This window comes from Nomascus leucogenys, chromosome 9 (assembly GCF_006542625.1).
Source record: "Nomascus leucogenys isolate Asia chromosome 9, Asia_NLE_v1, whole genome shotgun sequence".
NCBI lineage: Eukaryota > Metazoa > Chordata > Mammalia > Primates > Hylobatidae > Nomascus > Nomascus leucogenys.
In genome coordinates, this window is record NC_044389.1 from 77,565,870 (window position 1) to 77,589,483 (window position 23,614).

The 23,614-nt window shown below is 35.9% G+C and overlaps 1 protein-coding gene across 3 annotated transcripts in view; it reads left to right on the top strand.

Moving 5' to 3' along the window:
* Window positions 1-23,614, top strand: part of BMPR1B (bone morphogenetic protein receptor type 1B) — a 398,101-nt gene that overhangs the window by 290,294 nt on the left and 84,193 nt on the right. Inside the window, exon 1 of one of the 3 annotated variants that reach the window (XM_003257521.3) lies at window positions 1,695-1,784. The exons of the other annotated variants lie outside the window; for them this stretch is intronic. Within the exon in view, the coding sequence (XP_003257569.1) occupies window positions 1,712-1,784 (73 nt within the window). The 5' untranslated portion in view covers window positions 1,695-1,711. Of the gene's footprint in view, window positions 1-1,694; window positions 1,785-23,614 lie in introns of those variants that run through there. 3 annotated transcript variants of the gene reach the window in all.

Consider the following 23,614-nt stretch of genomic DNA (forward strand, 5'->3'; position numbering starts at 1 on the left):
GCCCATATTGGGGAAATGTGAGCACTGGGAGCTGTCCCACATTTCAGCTATTCACTTCTTGCCCCAAAGCTCAAGGCTGGATTCCAAATTGGCAGTGGAACCATGTTGTGAATGTGGCTCTGAGCCCAACATAGAAGGTTTGAAAAGCAGATTCTATTGCTTGATTTTTGTCTGTTTTTCCCACATAACCCTCTGCTCCTGATCATCCTTAGTCATTTTACTATATACCAATCTCTTTTCCTAACTAAAAGGGATATAGATAAATATTACTCAAAGACAATTATTTTTAATCACCACCAACCTCCATGTTTCTGACGAGTAAGATGCATGGCTTCTGTGAAATGCAGAATGTGTAGTTTAGTAAGCTTAGAGTAGTTTAAGGTTTCCTACATGGTTAAAATTCTGTGTTTTGCTCAAATTTCATGAAAGTACTTAGGAAAGTATAAATTGAGGGTGTTGATTGATTGTAGTATGTGTAAAATCATCAAAACAAAACATTGTTGGGCTTCCTAGGCTAGAGGGTAGATTTGAATGGTACCTAGTGGAATAGTGCTGGGAGGTGCAGGGATGGGGTCAGGAGTAGGGGCAAATGAGGGATGTCTTTTGAAAGTGAGAAGAAAGCAGAGATTCTTTTTCCAAGAAAAGATTTTTAAAAATATCAAGTAAACATATGATGATGATATCTTAGATATAAACATTGTAATACATTTGCTACTCTACTCATAAATCCTTTATCAGACAAACTGATGGGGTTTAATTATCACCTCTGTTTGTATTTGTCTGTGGTAACATTGTAGTTTCTACATATACTGACAATTCATTTATCTTTCTTGGTGTTCTTTTAACAGTTCTCAGAGTAAAACAAAAACAAATTTGAAAAAATTTGTTTATCTCATTCAATATCATGGCAAATGAAACTTCACAAAAATGTTCATAATTTACATTGAGAAACAATTACAGTTAAAATCTAAAAAGTGGAAAAACTTGCAATGGTTTTATTTACATAATAAAGTCGGTTAGGTTAACAGCTCTTAAAACTATAGTCATAACTGAAATATCTTAACTTGCAATATTCATTAGAGATTTCCTTTATATGTGACCCTTTTTCATATCTGTGCAGTTGATTCAAGGGTATTCACTTCATTATTTATCTGTTGACGTAGTGTGAGTAAACTGCTGTAACACAATACGTTGATCTGTTGCACTATTTTTGGCATTTCATTAAGTAAAAACATTATTTCTTGTTTTCTTTTTACATTTCTCAGTTAAAATTCTTAGCAGAGAAAAAAATGTTGGTAAAAGGAACAAACTATTTTATGACAGCAGCATTTTAAAGGAGGTTTGCTGTGGATTCCCTTCATAGCTGCCCGAGAGATTTGGGGGACATGGGTGTTGCCAGAGCAGAGTGAAGACCCGGCGTGTGCTAGCCCTTGTGTGGGCAGCTGGGTCAGGCTCCTTTCTTAAGAAAACAATCCGGCTCAGGGTCCTCACCGCCCTTTGTTGTCCTCCCCACGAGGTGATCAGTTGAAGTCTCTGTGGTGACAGAACCAGTTTGTAACAGGCTTGTCTTTCACGGTCCTGTCTCAGGGTTGCTGGCAGGCTTGCGAGAAGATCTGACAAGAGTGGCAGCAGAGGCGTCTCAGTGAAAGACGGAAAGGCAAGAAACAGGAGGCTTAAACAGGCAGGGCACATTGACTGCTCTGCTGCTGCAATGGGTTGGCTGGAAGAACTAAACTGGCAGCTTCACATTTTCTTGCTCATTCTTCTCTCTATGCACACAAGGGGTAAGAAGATCAATGCCCTCCACTACAGTGCTGACGGGGCTGAGTTAGAGTCTGATTTCGTGGCGTTTATCACAGAAGGGAAAGTTCAGGCCAGAAGTTCAATGTCTATAAAGTTCCATCCCCCATCCTCCAACTGCACTGTAATTTTACTACTTTCTCTGTTATGGCAAGGCTTTCTAAGTACTCTGTTAGAATAATTTTAAAGAGACTTAACATTTCTATTTTCTCTAACAATTGAGAATTAAATGCAGTTAAACTTGGAACTTTAGGAAATTCATTCTCAATATACTGTGACAGTTTATATGTGAAGAATTTAAGAAAATAGCAATTCTAACAAACTTTTTTTCTGATTATTTTAGTTTGAATACTGTTAGATTTTTATAGGTTAGCTAGTTTTCTTTGAAGTTCATCATCATTTTTATATGGATGCATTGAGTAAATCTGTAATTTTGCAATGGAAATAATTATAGTTTGTGACTATGTCAAATGTTTATTCACCTTTAAGAACAGGGGCTTGCTTTGTGATAATTTTGTTCAGAAGAATTATTATTTTATCAAGTTGACTAAAATATAGAAAATGTTAAAGCTTATTTGAAATTTTTGAATTAAACAGCAATTTTAAGAGTAGTTGAGCTATTTTCAAATGAGAAAGAAGCTAATGAACTGAATATGATATAACTGGCCATGGTAGTGATTGCAAAGAGGGAGTTACAGAGTTGGAAATAAGGAAATAATGGCTTTATAAAATTAAGCCAAATGATAAAGGGAATATGAGATGGAAACATATTTATAGTTCAGCTTTATGTACTTGTGGATGCATGTTATGGAACTAACTTGGCTGTACTGTTTATCAGAAGAGTGTGTACTTTTGATTGGGATTTACAGAATTCAGATTTCCATAATCTCAGAGTATTCTGTGACACTATTAAGATGCTATGTTCTGTGGCTTGGCCCTACGGAAAATGTTTTTAATTTCTGTGTATATAAATGTACTTTTACTTATACCGTATACATAAGTTTAATTTTTGTGTATTGATATGAAGGTATGATAGATATTTCATCGACCTAGTTTGCTAGTTTAGTCTCTAAAAATTGTTATAATCTGGTACCCTGTAGGGAGAATAGAAAGACTTCAGGGAAACTGTCTTAAGAATGTTCCAGGAAGCCCAAAGCATGATATATGTGAGGTAAAATTCTTATTCCTCTATTCTAGCTACTACTGCTTCTTCATTGCCTGAGGGTCATTTTTTATTCTCTTTTAACATTTTCTTTGGAATACACGAATACTTGGCTTTAGTATTGAGTTATGCCAATAAAAAGCAAAGAGGCCATATGCTGCAAACAGAATCTTTGAATCATAAAATGCTGACCTTAGAAAGTACCTTAACATAATGTGGTATAAAATAATGTCTTAATGTCTTATTTCTTCCAGTGAGGAAGGTGACGTCCAGAGACATTCCTTGTCTTCCTCTAGGTCATATAGGTGTAGGGAACCTTTTTAAAAAGCTCCCTTTGCAGGGCACGTGTGTGTGTGTGTGTGTGTGGTGTGTGTGTGTGTGTGTGATGTGCCTGTACTTAATTTATCTTATATCATAGTATCATAGTGGCTAAGAGTACAAATTCTGGACCCAGAATGCCTGGTTTTTAATCTTAGCTCTGCCACTCATTAGTTGTATGAACTCAAATGAATTATTGTTGTCTCAATTTTCACAACTGTAAAATAGGGATAATAATTATATTTACTATTGATTTGACTATTAAATGAGTAAGTATACATAAGCACTTAGAATAGTGTCTGGCACATAATATTACCTGAAAGTTTGCTGTTGTCAGTATCATTATTAATAATTAATTTATGCAAAAATAGGAGGCAACCAAGCTAGAAATGTACATTGAGATAGGATTGTGAACATCCAACAGGCCATCTTAGTGTGATGAACATGTTGAATCCCAATTGATTTTCCCAGCTTTGTCACCAACTGACTTTTTTTGTTGAGGATTTACTCTCTGTAACTTCCTATAAAGTACACTTGATGTTGTTTATTTTATTTTTTTTTGCCCTGATAAATACAGAATGTGCTATAAACAGGGAAGGACTATGAGATTAACCAAAATTAAGCCACTTAGACTATTAAGTTAAATATTCTTTGACAACATCTAACATGCTTTATAATTATTAATTCTGCATCTACTTCAGTGAGAATGATGATCACAGAAAAGGAAAATATGAAGCACTGATAAATGATGTGTTCATGACTTTTAAGTGAGTGACAAAGCCAAGATTAATATTCTGAGATCTTACATCCATATTTAAAATAAATGTCTTTCAAAATGACAACTTGAGGCATTTGGAGAATGTGAGCATAGGTGCATAAAAGTATTTTGTTAATTAAATATGTGGAAACCTCAAAGATTTATATGAAGGAATATGTGTAATATTGCAGTTCCACCTCAAGTGGTACAAAGCTCTGCAAAGTCACAATAAGTGGAAAGAACTCTTCCTACTTGGGACAGAAGCAAGGGTGGCCTATGTATATGGTGACTCATCAACCGAAATCTTACCACTGCCTAGCTATTACCTTAAATGTTTTACTCGAAAGAGATACAGGCTTTGAAAAAGGAGTCATGAGTACATCTAGGTAGAGGTCTTGAACTTCAAGTTTTTTAGATACTGGAATATTGTGATTGCTTCAGAAACATATTTTTAAATCTAGGGAAATGGGGAATTGCCTTCCTAAAAGTGAAAATGTGACTTGTAATGGTCAAAATCTATAGTGTTAATTTCTACTTGAAATGAATTATGTTTAGATTGAGCTACTTGTACTACCCTGCCCCTTTATTCTCCAAACATAGTAGAGACTCACAGGCAGTCATAATGAATATAGTGCAATGTGTAAACAGTATTAAAACATTGAATATAGTGCAATGTATAAACAGTATTAAAGCATCGTTTTGTTCACTACCATTCTTCTTAAGTTCTGTTAAGGGAATTTAGTAAAGTTATAAAGATGATAGACTGACAGACCTAAAAACTAAAGGACTCTGGGTTTGTTGTTCTAACACAATTGTGGCAACAATGTACCCGTCCTGACGAGGATAGGCCTCATGTTCCCACATTTAAAATGGTGAAATTTTCATTTAGTTCCCTGTTAAATGTACATGTGAAAATGTCTACAATTTTTCCCCCATAAAATAATGCTAATAGGCTATTAAAGCAATCAGATTAAATAAAAGTTGGCAGCCACATTTATTTTAGGAGCAATTCTACATCAATAAAGATACTTACAGGAAAACCAGGTGAGATAGGAAGGAGAAATCCACTCTTTTGTGAATACAGGAAAATCCTCAAACCCAGTGATCAAAACCAGATCCAAATCTCCATGGTCCCTACAGTTTTATATAACCTGGATTTTATATACCGCCTCTCCATTGCCAGGCCATATTCCATAGGTTTGCTATTGTCATATTTACGTCTGGCCTAGTTGACACTAATTTAAAATTCAAAAAAATATGTCATACTTTTTTTTTAGTATAATCAGGGCAAATAGAGAATCCAATAAGAGGAGGATAGCAAACATGGCTGTGAATAGGTAGTTTCACAATTAGAATGATAATATTGCTATGCGGCATCAGTTTTTGGTAATATTTTAAGTGAAAAGTGATCCTTATTACCATATGGCAAAATATACTGAAAATCTGAACTGTTAGACCAACACAGCTGTTAAATGCATAAATGTGGTTATGTGTTTAAAATGTTTTCTACTACAGCTATTATGTGGCATTTCTTAATCTCAGGCTATTAGTCGGCAGTAACTGCAAGTTGTGAGCATCACAGATGTAAGAAATTTGATCTCTGGTAATTTACCTGGGAAGAAAATGGCTAAACTATAGTTTTCAACTTAAGTTCTGCTCATTAGATTGGATAATAATTTCACATAATTGCCAAGTACAGACTGAAATTATTTGGTTTCACCTTTTTTTATAAGTTATTTTCAAAATGCTAGCAACCATATGCAAGTCTTATCTGTGTATAAATATCTGTACGTAATATAATTCAAACTTGTAAATTACAAATATATGAAGGCTTTTGAAAAAACATTGGAACATCAAAATAACTCAAATTAGTTTCTTTTCTCTGTAAGCCAACTGAATCTGAAATAACATTGTACAGATATTTTATTGATTTAGAACATTGTACAAATCTTTTATTGATTTAGAATTGCCAGGAATAAATCTATGAATTCTTCCCCCAACTTTTCAAATGCATATCTATTTTTAGAATTCATATAGGAATTTGAACAAATCCTCCAATAAGAGAAAATATTGACAACTAATTATAGAACAATTATCTTAATCAGCTAAGTTTTCTGTCAGGCTTTCTTATGCTGCATTTTAGGTCCAGATGGACTCTTTTGGTCTTGATTATTATACTTGTTATCTGTAAAATAGAGACTTTGTGTATATTAATATATATTTGTTGGTTTGGGAAAGTGAATAGTAAAGTACATAAGGATGATCTTGTGACTTTGCACTCAGAATCATCTTATTCTTACTCTAGACCTCTCCATGTTTCTTTTAACTTGGAAAATATCTTTCCAGATTAACTGATTACTCTGCTTGATACTATCTCTGTTACATTCTTTTGATGATTAGTTAACTATATAAAATCATAGTATTGATATTTTGGTTATAAAGAACAGAATCTTAAGTAGAGAAAGAAGTTTAATGGAGACATAAAGAAAAACTAAAGGAAACACAGGCCTCATGGGACCCAGAAGGCCAGGAGGGTCCGAAACGTCTCCTTGTCTATGTCTGTCTCTCTCTGAGGGCCTTGTGCACATTCCACTCTCGCTGTGTGTTTCTGCTCCTTTCTTTTCTTTTTGTTTAAAATTCTTTAATGGATGCTCCTTGTATTTGGGATAAAATCCAGATCTTTCTGTGTCCTGCAAAGGTCTGATATCAGCTGGCTCCTGACTCATCTTGCAGCTCATCTCACTGCTTACTGAGCATCAGCCGTATAGGCCTTTTACTGAAAACAAACAAAACAAAACAAAACAAGACAAAAATGACCCAACCTTTTTCTTACTCAGGTACTTCACATATACTGCTTTCACAGTCTAGAAAGTTCTTTGCCTTTCTACTCTGTTTATCCATGCATTTGTGTAAGTGCCATTTAGTTAAATTTTCCTTAACAACCTAAATTAAATGAAACCCCCTTGATATAATCCCTCATTGTGTTTTATTTTTCCTTTATGGTACATATCATAATTTATCATTATACATGTCACTCTCCTGCTGGAAGCTAAGCTTCTCAGAAGAACAAACTCTGTCCATTTTATTTATTGCTGTGTCTTGAGTGCATAGCACAGGCTTGGCATATAGAGGAATCTATGTCCCTGGACATACTTAGAGTTTCTTGCTTGACTCAAAATGGTGGCTGCAGTCCCTAATGTTCCAAGACCATTTTGCTTAGCTCTACAGAGTTAACTGATAGATGTTTCACTTTTTTTTTGAGACAGAGTCTCACTCTGTCACCAGGCTGGAATGCAGTGGTGCGATCTTGGCTCACTGCAACCTCTGCCTCCCAAGTTCAAGTGATTCTCCTGCCTCAGCCTCCCGAGTTGCTGGGACTACAGGCACACGCCACCATGCGCAACTATTTTTGTTGTATTTTTAGTAGAGATGGGGTTTCACCATGGTGGCCAGGATGGTCTCAATCTGTTGACCTCGTGATCCACCCGCCTTGGCCTCCCAAAGTGCTGCACTTTTATTTTTAATTTCTTTGGAGGGAGAATTTGATTGGCTGCAGACCCTTACAATAATCAAAGGTAACCTACTAGTCATGTTAAAGATTTTTGATTGCCAGTGTAATCCAAACCCTTTTCTAGAAAAACTGCACCTGCTCACAGTGTCTGTTATTGTCTAGTTTTTCTAGAAGAGGGTTTGGATTATATTGACAATCAAAAACCTTTAACATGGCTACTCTTGTCACTTATGATAGCAATATAAATACTTCCAGGACTCTTTTGTTTGTAGTGAATTGATATTGGCTACCAAGTGAGTTATTTATCAACTGAATGTTTTGAAAATTAAATAACCCTTTAATATTTCTCACTTGAACTTCAGAATTTCAGCAAATGTTACTACCGAAAATAATGATAATGTATTTCTATAGGTCCTACAGAATTATCTTAAGAGTAAATGAAGGTGGATCTGACTGTCTTTTACTCTGTAAAAAAAGATGCTATAGAAATTTGGGATATCAATGTGGTGGCAGAAATAATGTATGAAACAAGTAGTGTAGTGACTTGACAGACTTTAGTTCTAGGACATTGTTATATATAAGTTTCACTCCTTTATTGAAATGGTAGTTGCAAACTGTATGTCTCACAAAGAACATCTCATAAATTTTGCATTTATGATTTCTGAACAGGACATGAGTTTGAAGCTAGTGTTATACATCGTTCATTCAATCAGATTCTGGCAACTTAATGTCTGAAACTATGTTTCTGATTTCTTCTGGAGTCCAGAGGAAAATTAGTGTACATTTCAAATTCACTTTTGAAAAACCTCATGAGTACCTGGTGAAAATTGTCTTTGGTTCATAGTTTTTTACTGCCGTACAGTGTTCAGTGTTGCATAATGTCCCCATAGTCATGTGCCTTCACAGTTTTAATGGGAGTTTTACATAAAAGGAAATAGTGACTTACACTACTTAAAGAAATCAGTTGTGTCACTTCCATGATGTAGAAACTGCACCGATGAGATAATAGCCAGGTGTGAGTCAATTTAATATAACAGGGCATCTTAAAATTTTTTCTGGCCATTTCTGTCTACCTTCAATACAAGCTGTGCCAAGGCCAATAGCACGGAGCTTCAGAAAATCCAAGCCAAGGTTTGTTTTGGAAACGCCACATGAAATTATCTTTCTGTTATTACATTTATAGAAATATTCATTATCAAACTAAGTCTTTGCTAAAGTGTTTACCTTTATTTTCTCTCTAAAATAAAACTACGTTTTTTCAAATCTGAAAAATTCAAATCAGTATTTCAAATCACTAGTTTTTTCAAATCTGAAGAAATTAATAAAAACTTGTTGCCTGCAGTTGTGTATAATTTTAATGATTATGCACTTTTTTATGGCGCTGAATCTCAACTGAATATTTGTCTTGGTTAGAGTTGATATGCTCAAATATGTGTTGTTTTCAAATTGCATTATAAAACAAGTCTTTCTGTTCCTACTTTATAAAAAAGTTAATGTTGTAAGAATAACATGCTGTATTTATCCATGAAATAATGGCTGATTTGAGTGAGGATATGTGCACCAGCTCTTTGGGGGAATAGTTGAGTGGCTTTTCTGAATTTAACTTAGCCTCTGAATTCAACTGAAGTTATTGAAAACTGTGCAGTGACCCAAAAACAACAACAACAACAATCACAAAACAGTTCCATTGTGACATGTTAACAGAAGAAGGGTAGATACCACTTAAGTAGCCTTTTTACTTCACACACTTTCTTAGACGCATTATGCATACCCACACACGTATGTTTCATATATATATATATATATATATATATAATGTTTTCATAGGATTATTACAATTTATTGAAATCAGACAGTATCACTAAATATTTCCTACTTAATTTCCTGTGCCCCGAGTGGAAACATGTTCAAATTGGGGGAAGAGTCTAAAGGAGAAAGAGCCTTGTGCTAAATCATGTGATTTTATAGGCACATGACATTCTTTCAATGGGGGAATTTCTGGGGGATCGTTTTTGGGCTGATTTTATGCATATGTACCAAACAGTTTATTCATAACATGAGCATATTAGTAGCTATTATGAATATTATTCATCTACTCTACTTAACCTATTATGGTAAAAAAAATTTTTTTTCTATCTTTTTTTGTTAAACTTAATGACAAACATCTTGCAAATTAGATTTTCATATATTTCATCTCTTTCTTATGCTCAATTTAATCTATCAAAGCCACACATTGTAGAAGACATCTGGTATTGAGCTTAAGCAGCTGGGTTTCATTTGTAAGGGTTTTGAGCAAATTTCGGTGCTTGCCAACAATAATATAACAGTTGGCCAATGTGTTTTCCTTGTGGCAGATTTGTGCAGTGTGGCAAAATAGACCTGAGTTCAGGATCAGGTGCTTTTCTGCCTCTTTTTGGCCTGTCTGGTGGGGCTTGAGGTTTTATGCAGATGTTCAGTGAGCACTGGCTGAGCACTTGCTGCAGTGGCCATTGAGTACGAATCAGCTGGTAAGCAGCATTCGACCAACACCCCTCAATTTGAGAAACACGGAGTCTGCAGTTTTCCCAGCATGGTTCTATGTATTTCCTGTATCAGAATCACTGCAGGTCGTTTTTAACATACAGGTCCCAATACCCCATTTTGAAACCACTAAACCAAATATTTGGGAGTTGAGCTGAGAAGGCTTAAATTTAATAAGCTATCCCAAGAGAGTTTGTACACATTGAATTCAAGATAATAAAGTTCAGTTTATTCTTTCCCTACAGATAGAACCTCTAACCCCACTTTCAGAACAAGAGAAGAAACTGTGTATTTAAAAGAGACTTTCAGACTGTTTCAAAAGTAACTTACCCATATACCCAGTTTAGACATTCTTTTATAAAATATTCTATCAGCATGATGTATTGTTTAATAAAACAGTTGTCCTAGCAGTACACATATATTGTCCCCAGTGATGAAGAAGGGATAAGGAATCTTAATTTACTATGAACAATCCAAGTATGAGCTGAAAGACTTCTGAAAGAGTGAAATGAAATAGGAATCCCAAATTTCCCGTGTCTTCCTCAGATACATTTAACTAGGTGATTTCTGTCTCCAAATAGTCATGAGATACCTATGAAGTGCCTGGAAATCTGTTCAGAGTTTGGCTCTGTGATTGCTCCCTCAGAAAGCACTGCGTTGCAGTTTGCATGCTCCTGGGCCCTCTGCTCATCCCCAGTTACATTAAACAGGTTATTCCTAATGGAAAGAGTTATGTCTTTGTGGCTATCTAGGCAGTTTTGGGGACTGTTCGGAAAAGAAACTAAGTCATAACTCTTTCCTGCTTCTGCTGGAAAAGATCTATGCCAGAATTCTTACTACCTTAGTTTAATATTATTTTGTGGATTCTGAGTCCAGAATTGGGTTTTCCAGATAAACACTTTTGAGTTCCCGGGCAATATGGAAACATACCCAGGGAATGACTGTGTGGTTGGTGTGAGGTTTGCCTCTTCGGAAGTAAATAGATAGTGACTGATTGTTGTTAAAATGTCATTAACTGAAAATGTACTTTTTACCCTATCTTGCTTTGAAAATTAGCACTCAGGATAGCTATTTCAGAGAGCTCCTGTGTTCCCTCAGGAATTTTTGACTTGATTCAGAATAAACACACACACACACACACACACACACACACACACACACACCCCACACCCCTCCATTTAATATACATAGGCAATACCCCAGAATATATAAAATTAAAAGAGGGTAAGAAAAGAGGCATTCCAGATGCTTGGGATTGTCCCGTTCCATAATCCATGTCATGCATGGCCTACATCTGCAGCTTTTTTAAGTTTCTGGAGGAAGCTCAGCAATGCAGCTGTCTCTAATGTACTGTGAACATTGAAAAGGAATTTCCTTTCAAGTAAGAACGGAAGTAGTTTGTGTGTGGGATGATGGAGCTGGAGGTTTCCTTTAACAGAAAATAAAGTGCTGTTATGTAAACAAACATCTGTACAACCTAAAACAAAAAGGCACCTACATTTGAAAAAAAGACCTAGTTAATTTTTGTTATCTACTTTTGTTTTCTCATTTTTGAAAGCGAGGAAAATGAAGCAGAAAGTTGTTAGGTGAATTGTTTAAATTCTCACTATTAGTACTAGAGTCCCAGGACAGAACTTGGGATCCTGGAGTTTTTAGTTCTAGTTCTTTAGGAATTACTTTAGATTTGGCCTTAGGATTGCTGTTTAGGCTGTATGTTTAGAAAGCCAAAACAAGGTCTTTGCCACATAATGTGTTTGGATCTGTATCCCCACCTAAATCTCATGATGAATTGTAATTCCCAGTGTTGGGGGAGGGACCTGGTGGGAGGTGATTGGATCGTGGGGGTGGTTTTCCCCCTTGCTGTTCTTGTGACATTGAGTGAGTTCTCATGAGATCTGATGGTTTAAAAGTGTGTGGCACTTCCCCATTCACTCACTGTCTCTCCTGCCGTCACGTGAAGATGTGCTTGCTTCCCCTTTGCCCTTCCACCATAATTGAGTTTCCTGAGGCCTCACCAGCCATGCCTCCTGTACAGCCTGTGGAACTGTGAGTCAATTCAAACTCTTTTCTTCATAAATCATACATTCTCAGGTAGTTTTTTTTTTATAGCAGTGTAAGAACAGACTAATACACCACAGGAGCATTTTATTTAAGAAAGAGGTTACAAAACATACCCTACCATCACCACCACCTCCAAGAATAAATGTCAGTGTATGAAAAAAGCTCAGAACTGTTAACTTCTGCTTTGATTTTCCTATTCTAATATATGCATTCTAATATTCTAATATATTATAGTTTGCAAAAAGTACTCTATATTCAGCCACATTTAGACTTTCATAATTTAGTGATTCTGGGAATGCAGCTTATGCATAGTTTGTTCTGACCTAAAATGCCTCAGTATCTGAGGTGAGAAGGGGACAAGGTAGAGGAACACATTTGAGTTCTAGGACAAAAAATTTGCACCCCAGATTGAAGAATGGAGCATCTTTTTTTTTCCTCTTCCTAAAATGTTAATCTAAAGAGATTACATGCAAAATACCCTAACTAGCTATGACTGCAAATAAGAAATGTGATCTGCAGCTGTACACCTTGGAAATGAGTGTGAACATCTCTACAGATTTATTTCTTAATGCTAGAATTGCATGGTTAATGTTCCTTTCCATTGTAGGATATCACTTGTACTTGGATCCTCTAGATTTACACATTTGATTTTATGGCTTTGGGCAATTGCTGTAGAATGTTTTAGAATAATCAGTGAACCTTCTTTAGCAGGTAAAATTGCTGTAGTATTTATCCTGATTTTTCAAACTCTCCATTAATTATTTCTTCAGTAACTGTAAATACTGACTTTGGTTTTGCAAGCCGAATGAGAATGCTTCGTTTCCTCCTGTGGCTTTGTTTTGCTTCTTATATTTGCTACTTAAGGGCTTTTAAAAATCTGCTAAAGATGTCATGTTATCTATTGACATTTTATAAGATACTCTGGCAAAATTTTTCCCCCAAGAAGTTCTAGAATGGTTTACTTTTTTAGTCTGGATTGTTTTTATTATTTCTGTGCTTTTAATGAATCACCTTATTGTCTTCAAAATAATAAAAAAGATCTAGGGGTAAAAAAGAAAGTGGCATTCTGATAGTTACAATAGCTATTAATAAACTAATAGACAATAACTAACATATTCCATTTGTGGTTTTACAATTTAGAAATCCAAGCATACAAATATCAGCATTCATTTTAGGTTTTAATACGTGCATGTTTCCATTTATAGATGTTAAGCACAGAGCAAGTTAAGGATCGTTGCTCTTTCAGATATAAAAATACTTATGGTTTTACAGTTTTTTTAGCTATAGTGATTAAAATAATATGATTATAGCCTGGGGTAGATCATAGGTGCAGGAGCTTTTATTATTCCATTTGTTTAAATGTAGAAACAGTTCGGAGAAGATAAATAACTTGCTCAAGGTTGCAGAGCTAATACATGGTACATTTTAGATTGAAATCAACACTCTGGCTGTTGTATCCTTTCTTCTAGCAGCTATACCAGATAACATTTCTTAGAGGAGAATATTTATATGACTTGATATTCAAAAAGATACAAAACCACAAAACATAAAACATTTTAGAATTTGTTAATAGTAAAATCAGTAGTAGTAAATAAACTACAGACAGGCAAAAGGACACCCCATACTCTCGAAAAACATGCTGTATGACATATAACTGGAAAGTATCTATTATTAATTGCATATAAAAAAATCTTCAAGAAGGAGAAAAATGAAAATAAACAATAAAAGTAGCAGAAGACATGAACAGGGCATTCATAGAGGAGTAATATGGAAATATAGGAAAAGAAGCTAAATAAATAGAGAATTGCAAGTTAAAATAATATGACATATCACATTATAGTCAGCAGATTGGCAAAATAATTAGCAGTTTTAGATTACCAAGGTTTGGCAAGGATGTGGAGAAATGGGAACCCTTAACCACTGTTAGTTGGAGTATAATAGTTTCAACCATTTTTAAGAGTGATATATATCATTTATAGGTATAGATAAATAATTATATGGAAATATTCATAAGATTAAGAAACTCATAGATATGACACCAAAAGCAAAAGCAGTAATAGAAAAAAATAATGAAACAGTCTTTATCAATTAAAAAAAATCATATGCTTTAGAACAGGGGTTCCCAACCCCTGGGCCATGGACTGGTAGTGGTCCCTGACCTGTTAGGAACTGGCCACACAACAGGAAGTGAGCAGTTGGCAAGTGAGCATTATCGCCTGAGCTGTGCCTCCTGTCAGATCAGTGGGAGCATTAAATGCTCATAGGAGAGCAAATGCTGTTGTGAACTGTGCATGCATGGGTTCATGCACAGTTGCGGGCTCCTTATGATAATCTAATGCCTGATGATCTGAGGTGGAACAAACCATCCCCCATCACCCCTCCCACCCCTGTGCATACAAAAATTGTCTTCCACAAAACTGGTCTTTGGTGCCACAGAGGTTGAGGACTGCTGTTTTAGAGCACATCACCAAGAAAGTGAAAAGACAGTCCACATAATGGAAGAATATATTTGCAAATCATATAACACACATGAATCTAGCCTATTTAAAGAACCATTACAAATTAATAATAAAAAGAAAAAAAACCCAGTTTGAAAATGGACGAGGATCTCAACAGACATTTCTCCAAAGAATGTATACAAGTGGCTGACAATCACATGAAAAAATGCTCAGCATCCTGTTATCAGAGAAATTCAATCAAAACCACAATATACCACTTCACATGTACTAGGATGGCTGTAATAAAAGATATAATAACAAGTGATCCTAAAGATGTGGAGAAATTGGAATCCTCATCTGTGGCTCCTGGGAATATAAAATGGTACCACCACTTTGGTAAACAGGCTGGCAGTTTCTCAGAGTGATAATCATGTAGTTGTCATATGATCCAGCAGTTTGACTCCTAGGTATATACCGAAGAGAGATGAGAAAATGTGTCCACAAAAAACTTGCACCCAGATGTTCATAGCAGCGTTGTAGGTAATATAAATGTTAAATATAATAATACAAACTTGTATATCTATATAATAGAATGTTATTTGGCAATAGAAAGAATGAAGTACTGATACATGCTACAACATGGATAAATCTTGAAAACTATGCTAAGTGAAAGAAACCAGATACAAAGACCATAGATTGTATTTTCTATTTACATGAAAATTCCAGAGAGGCTTCGGGGCATAGAGAGTGACTACCTGTATATGGTTTTGGTTTTGAGGGGGTTGAAAATGTTCTAAAATTATGTCATTGGATGGTTGCATAACTCTATGCCTATATTAAAAAGCAATGATTTGTACATGTTAAATGAGTGAATTTTATAGTATGTTAATTATATCCCAATAAAGCTCTTAAAATATTCATAGGAGTGATAATCAAATTTAGGATAGTGCAGAATAAGGGAGGTGAAGGAACTGCTACTCATTTGACTTCATTCTCTAATATTTTATTCCTTAGAAGTAAAATATCTGTTAAGATATTATAAAAATGAGTTGTAAGAATCTTGTATTTTCTTATCCATTTTTTAATATATTTATAGCATTTTATATAACAGAAGAGACAGCCAGAAATGAAATTAAGTACATTATCCCTCCTACCTTTCAGCTTGGAACATGGGTTTTTTCCTAATAATTGAAGACAATTCAAGAAAATATCCTCTACAAGAAAATATGCAACTAGGGCTCCTGCAACGAACGTTGTTTGCTTTCTTCAATATCAATTATAATAATATTTTATCTTTAGAATCAGAATTTTACCAAAACAGTTTTGTCATTTTATTATTTAACTTATGAGAAAAACTATATGTGATTTAGAGTTGCCATGAGTCCTGATTCAAATCAGATTACTTTTCTTTTGCTAAAAACTTAGCAGAGTAGCCCACCTGCAATCCTGCTTGCTTAAGGGGAAATGATACCTTCTTGGGACAGCTGCTGTTCATAATTCTCAGTCTAGCCTTGTGAGTAGCTGTTAATTTGCCTATGAACCTTTATCATGGACTCTCCCCTCACAGAATAAAAGATTCTCTTGGCAGATGAGGCGCAGGCCCTAGGCCAGAAAGGCTCATTCCTGAATCGGAGGTGTCTATTACTTTTCTACTTGTTAATATAACAGAAATGCCTTTCCTGTCATAGGGGAGAGTGGTTGGGAAATTGCCTGTACTGACAAGGCCTTCTCAGATAGGAGGAGCTCGTAGACATAACATAAGCATATTTTCCTAGAATATTGTTTCATGCTTTTCCCACTCAGGGCCATGGCCATTACTGGGGAGGGAAAACGACCTCAGGGCCTTGAGGTTTGTTTGTTGTGGTATTAATAACATATGATGACGAAGATGAATATGGTTATTCTAGCATTCAAATACAGTTGGAAATGCAGTTATTCTGTAGCATACAGGTTAGGTAAAGTTTCTTTCTTCTGTTTCTAGAGCTCATAAACATAGGAGCGATTGGAATAGTTTAAGCAAAATCAAAGTGAGAAAATATGCAGTGCCAGAAGCTTGTGTGAGGGAGTGGAAATTTTTGCACAAAAGCCAGAATTTGACTAGATAATACTTTTCAAATTGTGGTCCCTGCAGCGGCATTACATGGGAACCTGATATAAAAGCAAATTATTGGGTCTCAACTAAAATCCACTGAATCAAAAACCTTAGGGGGTTTTTTGAGCCCAGAGATCCGTGTTTTAACAAGCCCCTCAGTGATTTTGTTATGCACTAAACTTTGAGAACCACTGGACTAAATTATGTTGGTTTTTCAATGGCAGGTGAATAACAGGCAATGTAAATGCGTGGAAATGCATTTGTGAGCACAGTTTTGGAACGATTAAAGCATTTTATTTAGGTAATAGAGCCTTCTGTCTTATTTTTCTAGTAAAGGAATTTTAGTTTGTGCTACAATATCTAGCTATCTGATTTAATCCATGCATCTCTGAAGGATGTATTGATTTCTCATTTCTTTTAATTAAATGAGAGAGTTGTTGAATGATTTAATAGAACTTTGGCAGTTTCAAACTCAGGTGATTTTTATTTGCTGTAAATTATAGGTGCTTTCTTTGTATGCTATTTTATTCCTTAAACTTGTAGCATTTTACAGATTTAATGGGACCTAGATCTACTCTTAAGTCCTGAAGGTATTATCCAAATAATTTAGAAAATTGCTAAGGGCATTCCTCAGGTCACTTTACTGTGTAATTTTTTCCCAAGTATGTTTTGCATTTTAAATGTTTTCATTTTTCCTCTTAATCTTGTTATATATCAGTAACACATGATGTGTTGGCATCTTCTGGAATAACACATTTGTTCCAAGTGAAAAGGACTAGGTTCAGAAAACCTAGTCGGCCAAGAAGTTTACCCGACAGAAACCTATGTTGAATCTAAAATTAATGTGCTCATATTTTCCATCAAAATGAAAATGGAATGAAGCCAAGAAAGCACTATGAGAAGTTTGTTGGTCTCTGCCCTGCATGAACAGCATTAACAAAATATGTCATTTAGTCTTGTAGATAATAGAAGTGTTGAAAACAATATTTTACCTGTAAGTCTGAGATGAGACACAAACTCTGATTATGTTACTCCTCCCCTTAAGAGTCATTTTATTACATCTTTAAAATAAGCATATAATGACTTGAAGCAACCATTTTTTCCTTTGGTTTATCAAACCTTTATTAAATGCTTAGTGTCTTCAAATGTTGTGAAATGCCCTGTGGATTTAAGGAAAATATTCCCAGATGGAGGTTGGGGGGGCAAAGAAATACAAAGAATACTTTGGGAACAGATAGGTGTGCATCTGACTTAAAGGGAGGTCTGAATCAAGTTGAGGACTAAAGGATGATAAGGCATTTTGAGGCAAAGAAAGGAAGTAAACAAGTTCCACATAGAGGGACCAACATGCGCAAAACACCCAGAAAGACCTAAAAGAGCATGGCACTGCTGGATAACTGCACAGGGTTTAGTGTCACTGCAGAGTTGGAGGTGAGGGGTAGTGAGCAGCTAAGTTGAGATTTTAAACAGGGGAATGATGATGAAGGTCTGTGTAGACACAGGCTATGAACCACATATTTTTTTCCTATGGGTATGTAGATCCATGGCTGGCTCTTGAGAAGAAAAGTTACATAATCGTATTTCCTGTTTTCTCTATCACTTAATGGCAGTTCCAACCTTATAGTTAATTAAGACAAAACCCTTGGAATTATCCTTAGCTTTTCCTTGTCTCTCACATAATACACGTGGCCCACTGGAAAATTAGTCAGTACTGTCTACATTGGGCATCTGCGTGCACCACTTCCAAATCCTCTTTGACCTACCCGTGACTGCTGTCAGGGCTGCAGCCACCAGTTCCATGAAGACATTGCCCAGCTTTGTGAAGGTGGAACTGAACACTGTCTCATCTCCTGGCCTCCTGTCATGGACCCTCTTTGATGCAGCACATGGGATGCTGGGAGGAGCCATTCTATACTCATGTATAACCTGCATTGAGGGCCAGATAATGGCCCATGAAAGCAGACCTTACCAGTGGGGGATAGGAGCTGAGAGGTAATCACTTCTCCTTTTATTCCATGGGTTGGCTATACTTGGACTTGTTTCCTTTGGTGAGATTGAATTAGATAACTTATCCTTGAATTGCCATTGTTTTCTTCATTATTTCACAACCCAAGTCACAAACTTCAACTTCCTGGGATGTCATTCCCAAATAAACTCACTCTATGCAAGCAGTTGTCTTAGGCTTTACTTTCCTGAGGAACCAAAATTATGAAGTACCTTGAAAATACAATAAGTCCTCACTTAATGTTGTGGATAGGCTTTTGGAAACTGGCACTTTAAGCAAAATGACATATAATGAAACCAATTTTTTTCATCAATGTTATGATGGAAATATATTGCCTCATGTCACTATAGTGACATGTATTTTGAAGCTTAGGTTTTTACCAATAGGAAATGACACTATTTTGCTGAAGGAAATGACATTATTTAAGGACTTGCTACACATTATTTTGCTTAAAGTTGCAGTTTCTAGGAACCTATCAATACCATTGAGTGAGGACTCATTATGTATCTTGAATCTGACCACTTCTCATCACCTCCACCACTACTACCCATGTCCACACCACAGTCAGTGTTTGCCTTCATTATAACAACAAACTCCTGACTGGCTCTCTGCTTTGGTTTTTGATCTCTATAGTCTATTCTTAGCATAGCAATCAGAGTAGAAGTTTTCAGAAAGGCCCATGAAGATCTGTTCCCCATTTCTTGTCTGACCTCACCACGTACTACTGTTACTCTTGCTGGACAAACTGGCACCTGTTACTCTTCAAGAATGCCAGGTGCAGTTCTCCTTCAAGGCTCTTGCTCGATATTCCTTCTGTCTAGAACACATTTCCCCTTTTCTTTACAACTCACTCTCTTCATCCTTCCCTTCTCAAAACTGACTTTTACATGGAGGAATTCTAGCTATCCTCTTTAAATCATGACCACTCCCAATAAATCTGTCCTGTTTCCTATTTTATTTCTCTCCAAAGTGCTTAGTATAATTTAGCTATCTTCATGTTGTTTTATTTACTGTTTCTTTTTCTACATTGACTGTGAGCTGTGAGGGCATGGAATTGTGTCTGTTCCTTTCTACTGCTCTGTCCTTGGGCCTAGAACAGACCCTGGTACCTGGAAGGTGCTCATTAAGTAATTGTTAAGTAGATGAATGAACGGATATTTTAGCAACTGTAATTTTGGCCAGGCGCGGTGGCTCACACCTGTAATCCCAACACTTTGGGAGGCTGAGGTGGGTGGATCACCTGAGGTCGGGAGTTCGTGACCAGCCTGACCAACATGGAGAAACCCCGTCTCTACTAAAAATACAAAATTAGCTGGGCATGGTGGCACATGCCTGTAATCCCAGCTACTTGGGAGGCTGAGGCAGGGGAATCGCTTGAACCCCGGAAGTGGAGGTTGCTGTGAGCCAAGATTGCGCCATTGCACCCCAGCCTGGGCAACAAGAGAGAAACTGCAAAACTCTGTCACCAAACAAAACAAACAAACAAAACTGTAATCTTAGCTGTGGTGTAAAGAAGGCTAAAGGAAGGTAGCAATGGAGAGTAGAAATTAGGAGGTTGTGCTGTCAATCAGGTAAGAAATGATGAGGGCCTCCTTTTGGCATCTTTTTAACAGCATCAATGGTGAGAGGAGGAAGGATTACAGAAAAATATAGATTAAAATGATTGAGTTGTTGATGGATTGGGCATAGTGAATATGAGAGCAGAAGAGATATAAGAAGACTCAAGTTTTTCACTTTGGCAGCCGGGTGGATGGCGGTGATGTTCATCAGAGAGAATGCTGAAGAAAGAGCAGATTTCAGAAAGAAAGGGATAGGGTGGAAAGGCTTCTTGAAAGAGAAGAGTAACTTCAGAGTTTGTTGAGTTTGACATATAAACAAGACTTCTTAGTGTCACTTAGATGTTTTGTAGTCAGTTGAGTGTGTTGGCCTAGGGCTCAGGAAAGGATACTGTAGGGTAAACTAGTGCCTAGTGAGGAAGTTTTGCCTTGAGTTAGGCTAGTGGCCTTACAAAAAAACAAACAAGGAAAACCCACATGCAACTCACTGTGTTCCTGCAAGAGCATAGAAGTTCTTAATCATTGCCACTATTTCTTTTCTAGATTATTTAAAAAATAGAAAAATAAAACTTTAAGAAATAAAAAAAATTAGTACATTTTGGAAGAAAGATAAAGGCATTTATCTTAAGACAAAATGCCCGAGTATCTCTAGAGTACAAGGAATTTACCTTTAGTTTGTCCTGGCTAGCCTCAAACTCTTTATTTTGCTTTCATAGCCATTTCCTTTTATTGAAAACATGTTGAAGTACTTTTTCTTCCTTTAGTCACCAGAAATGAGTATGTTCTATACTAAAACACTCAGAATCCATGTAATGAAAAATGTCTAAATGTTTCAAGTAAGATTTTTGTTATGTATGTATCTGTTTCATAATATAAAAATTTTAATTGTTGTATTCTTCACCAACACATTTTTCATGTATTTTGAAGCTTAGGTTTTTGCCAGTAGCTTTCATACCTCTGGTGATTTTACTGCCTTATTTAGTAGAGGAGAGTCAAGCATCTTGAACTGGTCTTCAACTTAGAAGTTTATTGAACAATTTGATTTCTCAAGGGAACAATACTGTTGGAAAAGATTATTATATACAAATCTCTGGGCCAATAGAGGATAGAGATAAGAAAGATACTGCCCAAGGAAATTTATAGCAACTAAACTAAAACAAAAATCACTCTGTCTGATCAGTAATCATCTCTTAGTTGGTGAATATACCTTAGCTGTGGATGAAATCTTTGACTTATTTGAATGGAATCCTTGCTGTTTAATCTCATACTGATACTTTGCAGTACACTAAGAAGATGTTAATGGTTTGCCAGTCTGAGCTTACATTAGATACTCAATGGGTCACAGAGTTATGAAGGGCTACGTTGCCAAAATTACAATCAATAAAGCATAGATTATGAATATATATGTGTGTTGGTGTGTGTGTGTATATATATATGAACTCTATATTGCTGACAATGAAATTACAGTTCTTGCTTTCTTGAATGGAAGAAATCATGAAAACCATAATTTGAGGGCCTGAGATAGTTCAGATTTAGTGAAATAACCCTTTATATTTGTTTTTTAAAATGCCTGGTTATTTAGTGACACTTTGTTAACTGTTAGTTGGGGTTCTCCAGAGAAACAGAGCCAATAAGGTGATAAGGCTTGTGTGTGTGTGTGTGTGTGTGTGTGTAAAGAGATTATAAGGAATTGGCTCACATGATTCTGGAGGCTAACAAGTCCCAAGATCTGCACTTGGCGAGCTCAGTACCCAGGAAATTGGATGGCATGGTTTGAGGCAGAACGCCAGCAAAGTCAAGACTTAAGGAGAGGGGAGGTTTCAGTTCAAGTGCGAAGAAAGGGAAAAAAGCCCATGTCCTAGTATGAAGGCAGTCAGGCAGGACTCTCTTACTTTGAGAAAGAGTCAGCTTTTTTGTTCAATTCAGGCTTTCAACTGATTGGATGAGGCCCACCCACAGTAGGGAGAGCAATCTGCTTTACTCAGTCTATAGATTTCAATGTTAATCTCATCCAAAGACACCCTCACTTACATAAACACTCAGAATTATGTTTGAGCAAATATCTGGGCACCTTATGTCCCAGTCAAGTTGATGCACGTAATTAACCATCACAATAACCAATTTTAAATTCATTCACATTTATTCAATCAGGAAGCATCTTAGCCCTATGGATTGAGCAGGAAGGTCAGACATTTTGGTTATTCTAATGAAGTGGAAGACAAGTGTCAGGTAACACTTGGTAGAGACCAGAATAAAGTTTAATAAAATGAGGAAAACTACAAGTCTTAAGTAGTTGTATTCTTCACCATGGTATTTTCCATGTTTATTGAAACTAACTATATGGGATTAAAATTCCATTTCTTACTCTGAACTTTATTAAACAGCCATTAAGAAAACTATATACTTGTGTTTTAGTTTTATCCTTTTTACATTTTGTTTATATCACCGTACATATTCATTTGGAAGGTGGTAGAATAATAATAAAGTAATAAGCACAGTGAAGAAGCAAAACAAATTATTTCATTAATCATTTTTAATTAAAATTTATAAAAAATTAAAATGATTTAAGTATTCTGAATTTGGTTCATATTGGAAATTACAGAAGTAGGAGTCTATTAAATAAGCTTACTCATTTTCTTGAGTTAATATTCATCTTCTATTTTCTTCAAATTTGACCAATATGATATAGCTCATGCTCTTGGTTGCATGATAGTGATAAGGAAGCTACTTCACAGTTGAGAGTCTTTTATGAAGGTATCTTTCTAAAAACCTATCTGTTATGCTTCTTGGCTGGGGAAACAAAAGTTCTAAGAGATAAGGTGGGAAAATCATTGCTAGAAATAGCAAACATAGTTTTCCCTCTTTTACAGATTTCTTTTCCAGCAGTGAATTAGAAGTGGTGGGCTTTGGAGATATTTGTTCTTAGTAAGTTAATATTTGACTTGCCAAGCCATTTGGGAACACGGAATTGATATCTTCTGGGCATCTCCCCGGTTTTGGCAACTAGGAAATATTCAAGGCTTTGACTTCATGAAGAGAAGTTTGTCTGTGTGATATTATCCTGACTGCTATGTAGGATTGATGTAAAATGCAACATTTTGGTGAATGTTTTCTTTGTAGACACAAACCCAGTGTGAAAACCCTTTTTTTATGAAAAAGGTTTATGGCACTTCCATAGTAGCAGGGCTTGTCTTGTTGATTTAGATCAAAATCATTTCCTCCCAACATCATAACCATTTTACTGTTCAGTGGTGCAGAAGGCATTATAAAGAGTTAGTAATTGTTTTGGATCCTTCAGAATTGGATGAGGGACTGAAAAGAAGAAAATATCACCAACAGAGATGATGCTCTGGATAACTTCTTATTAAGGAAAAGAAAATATTTTCACACTGAG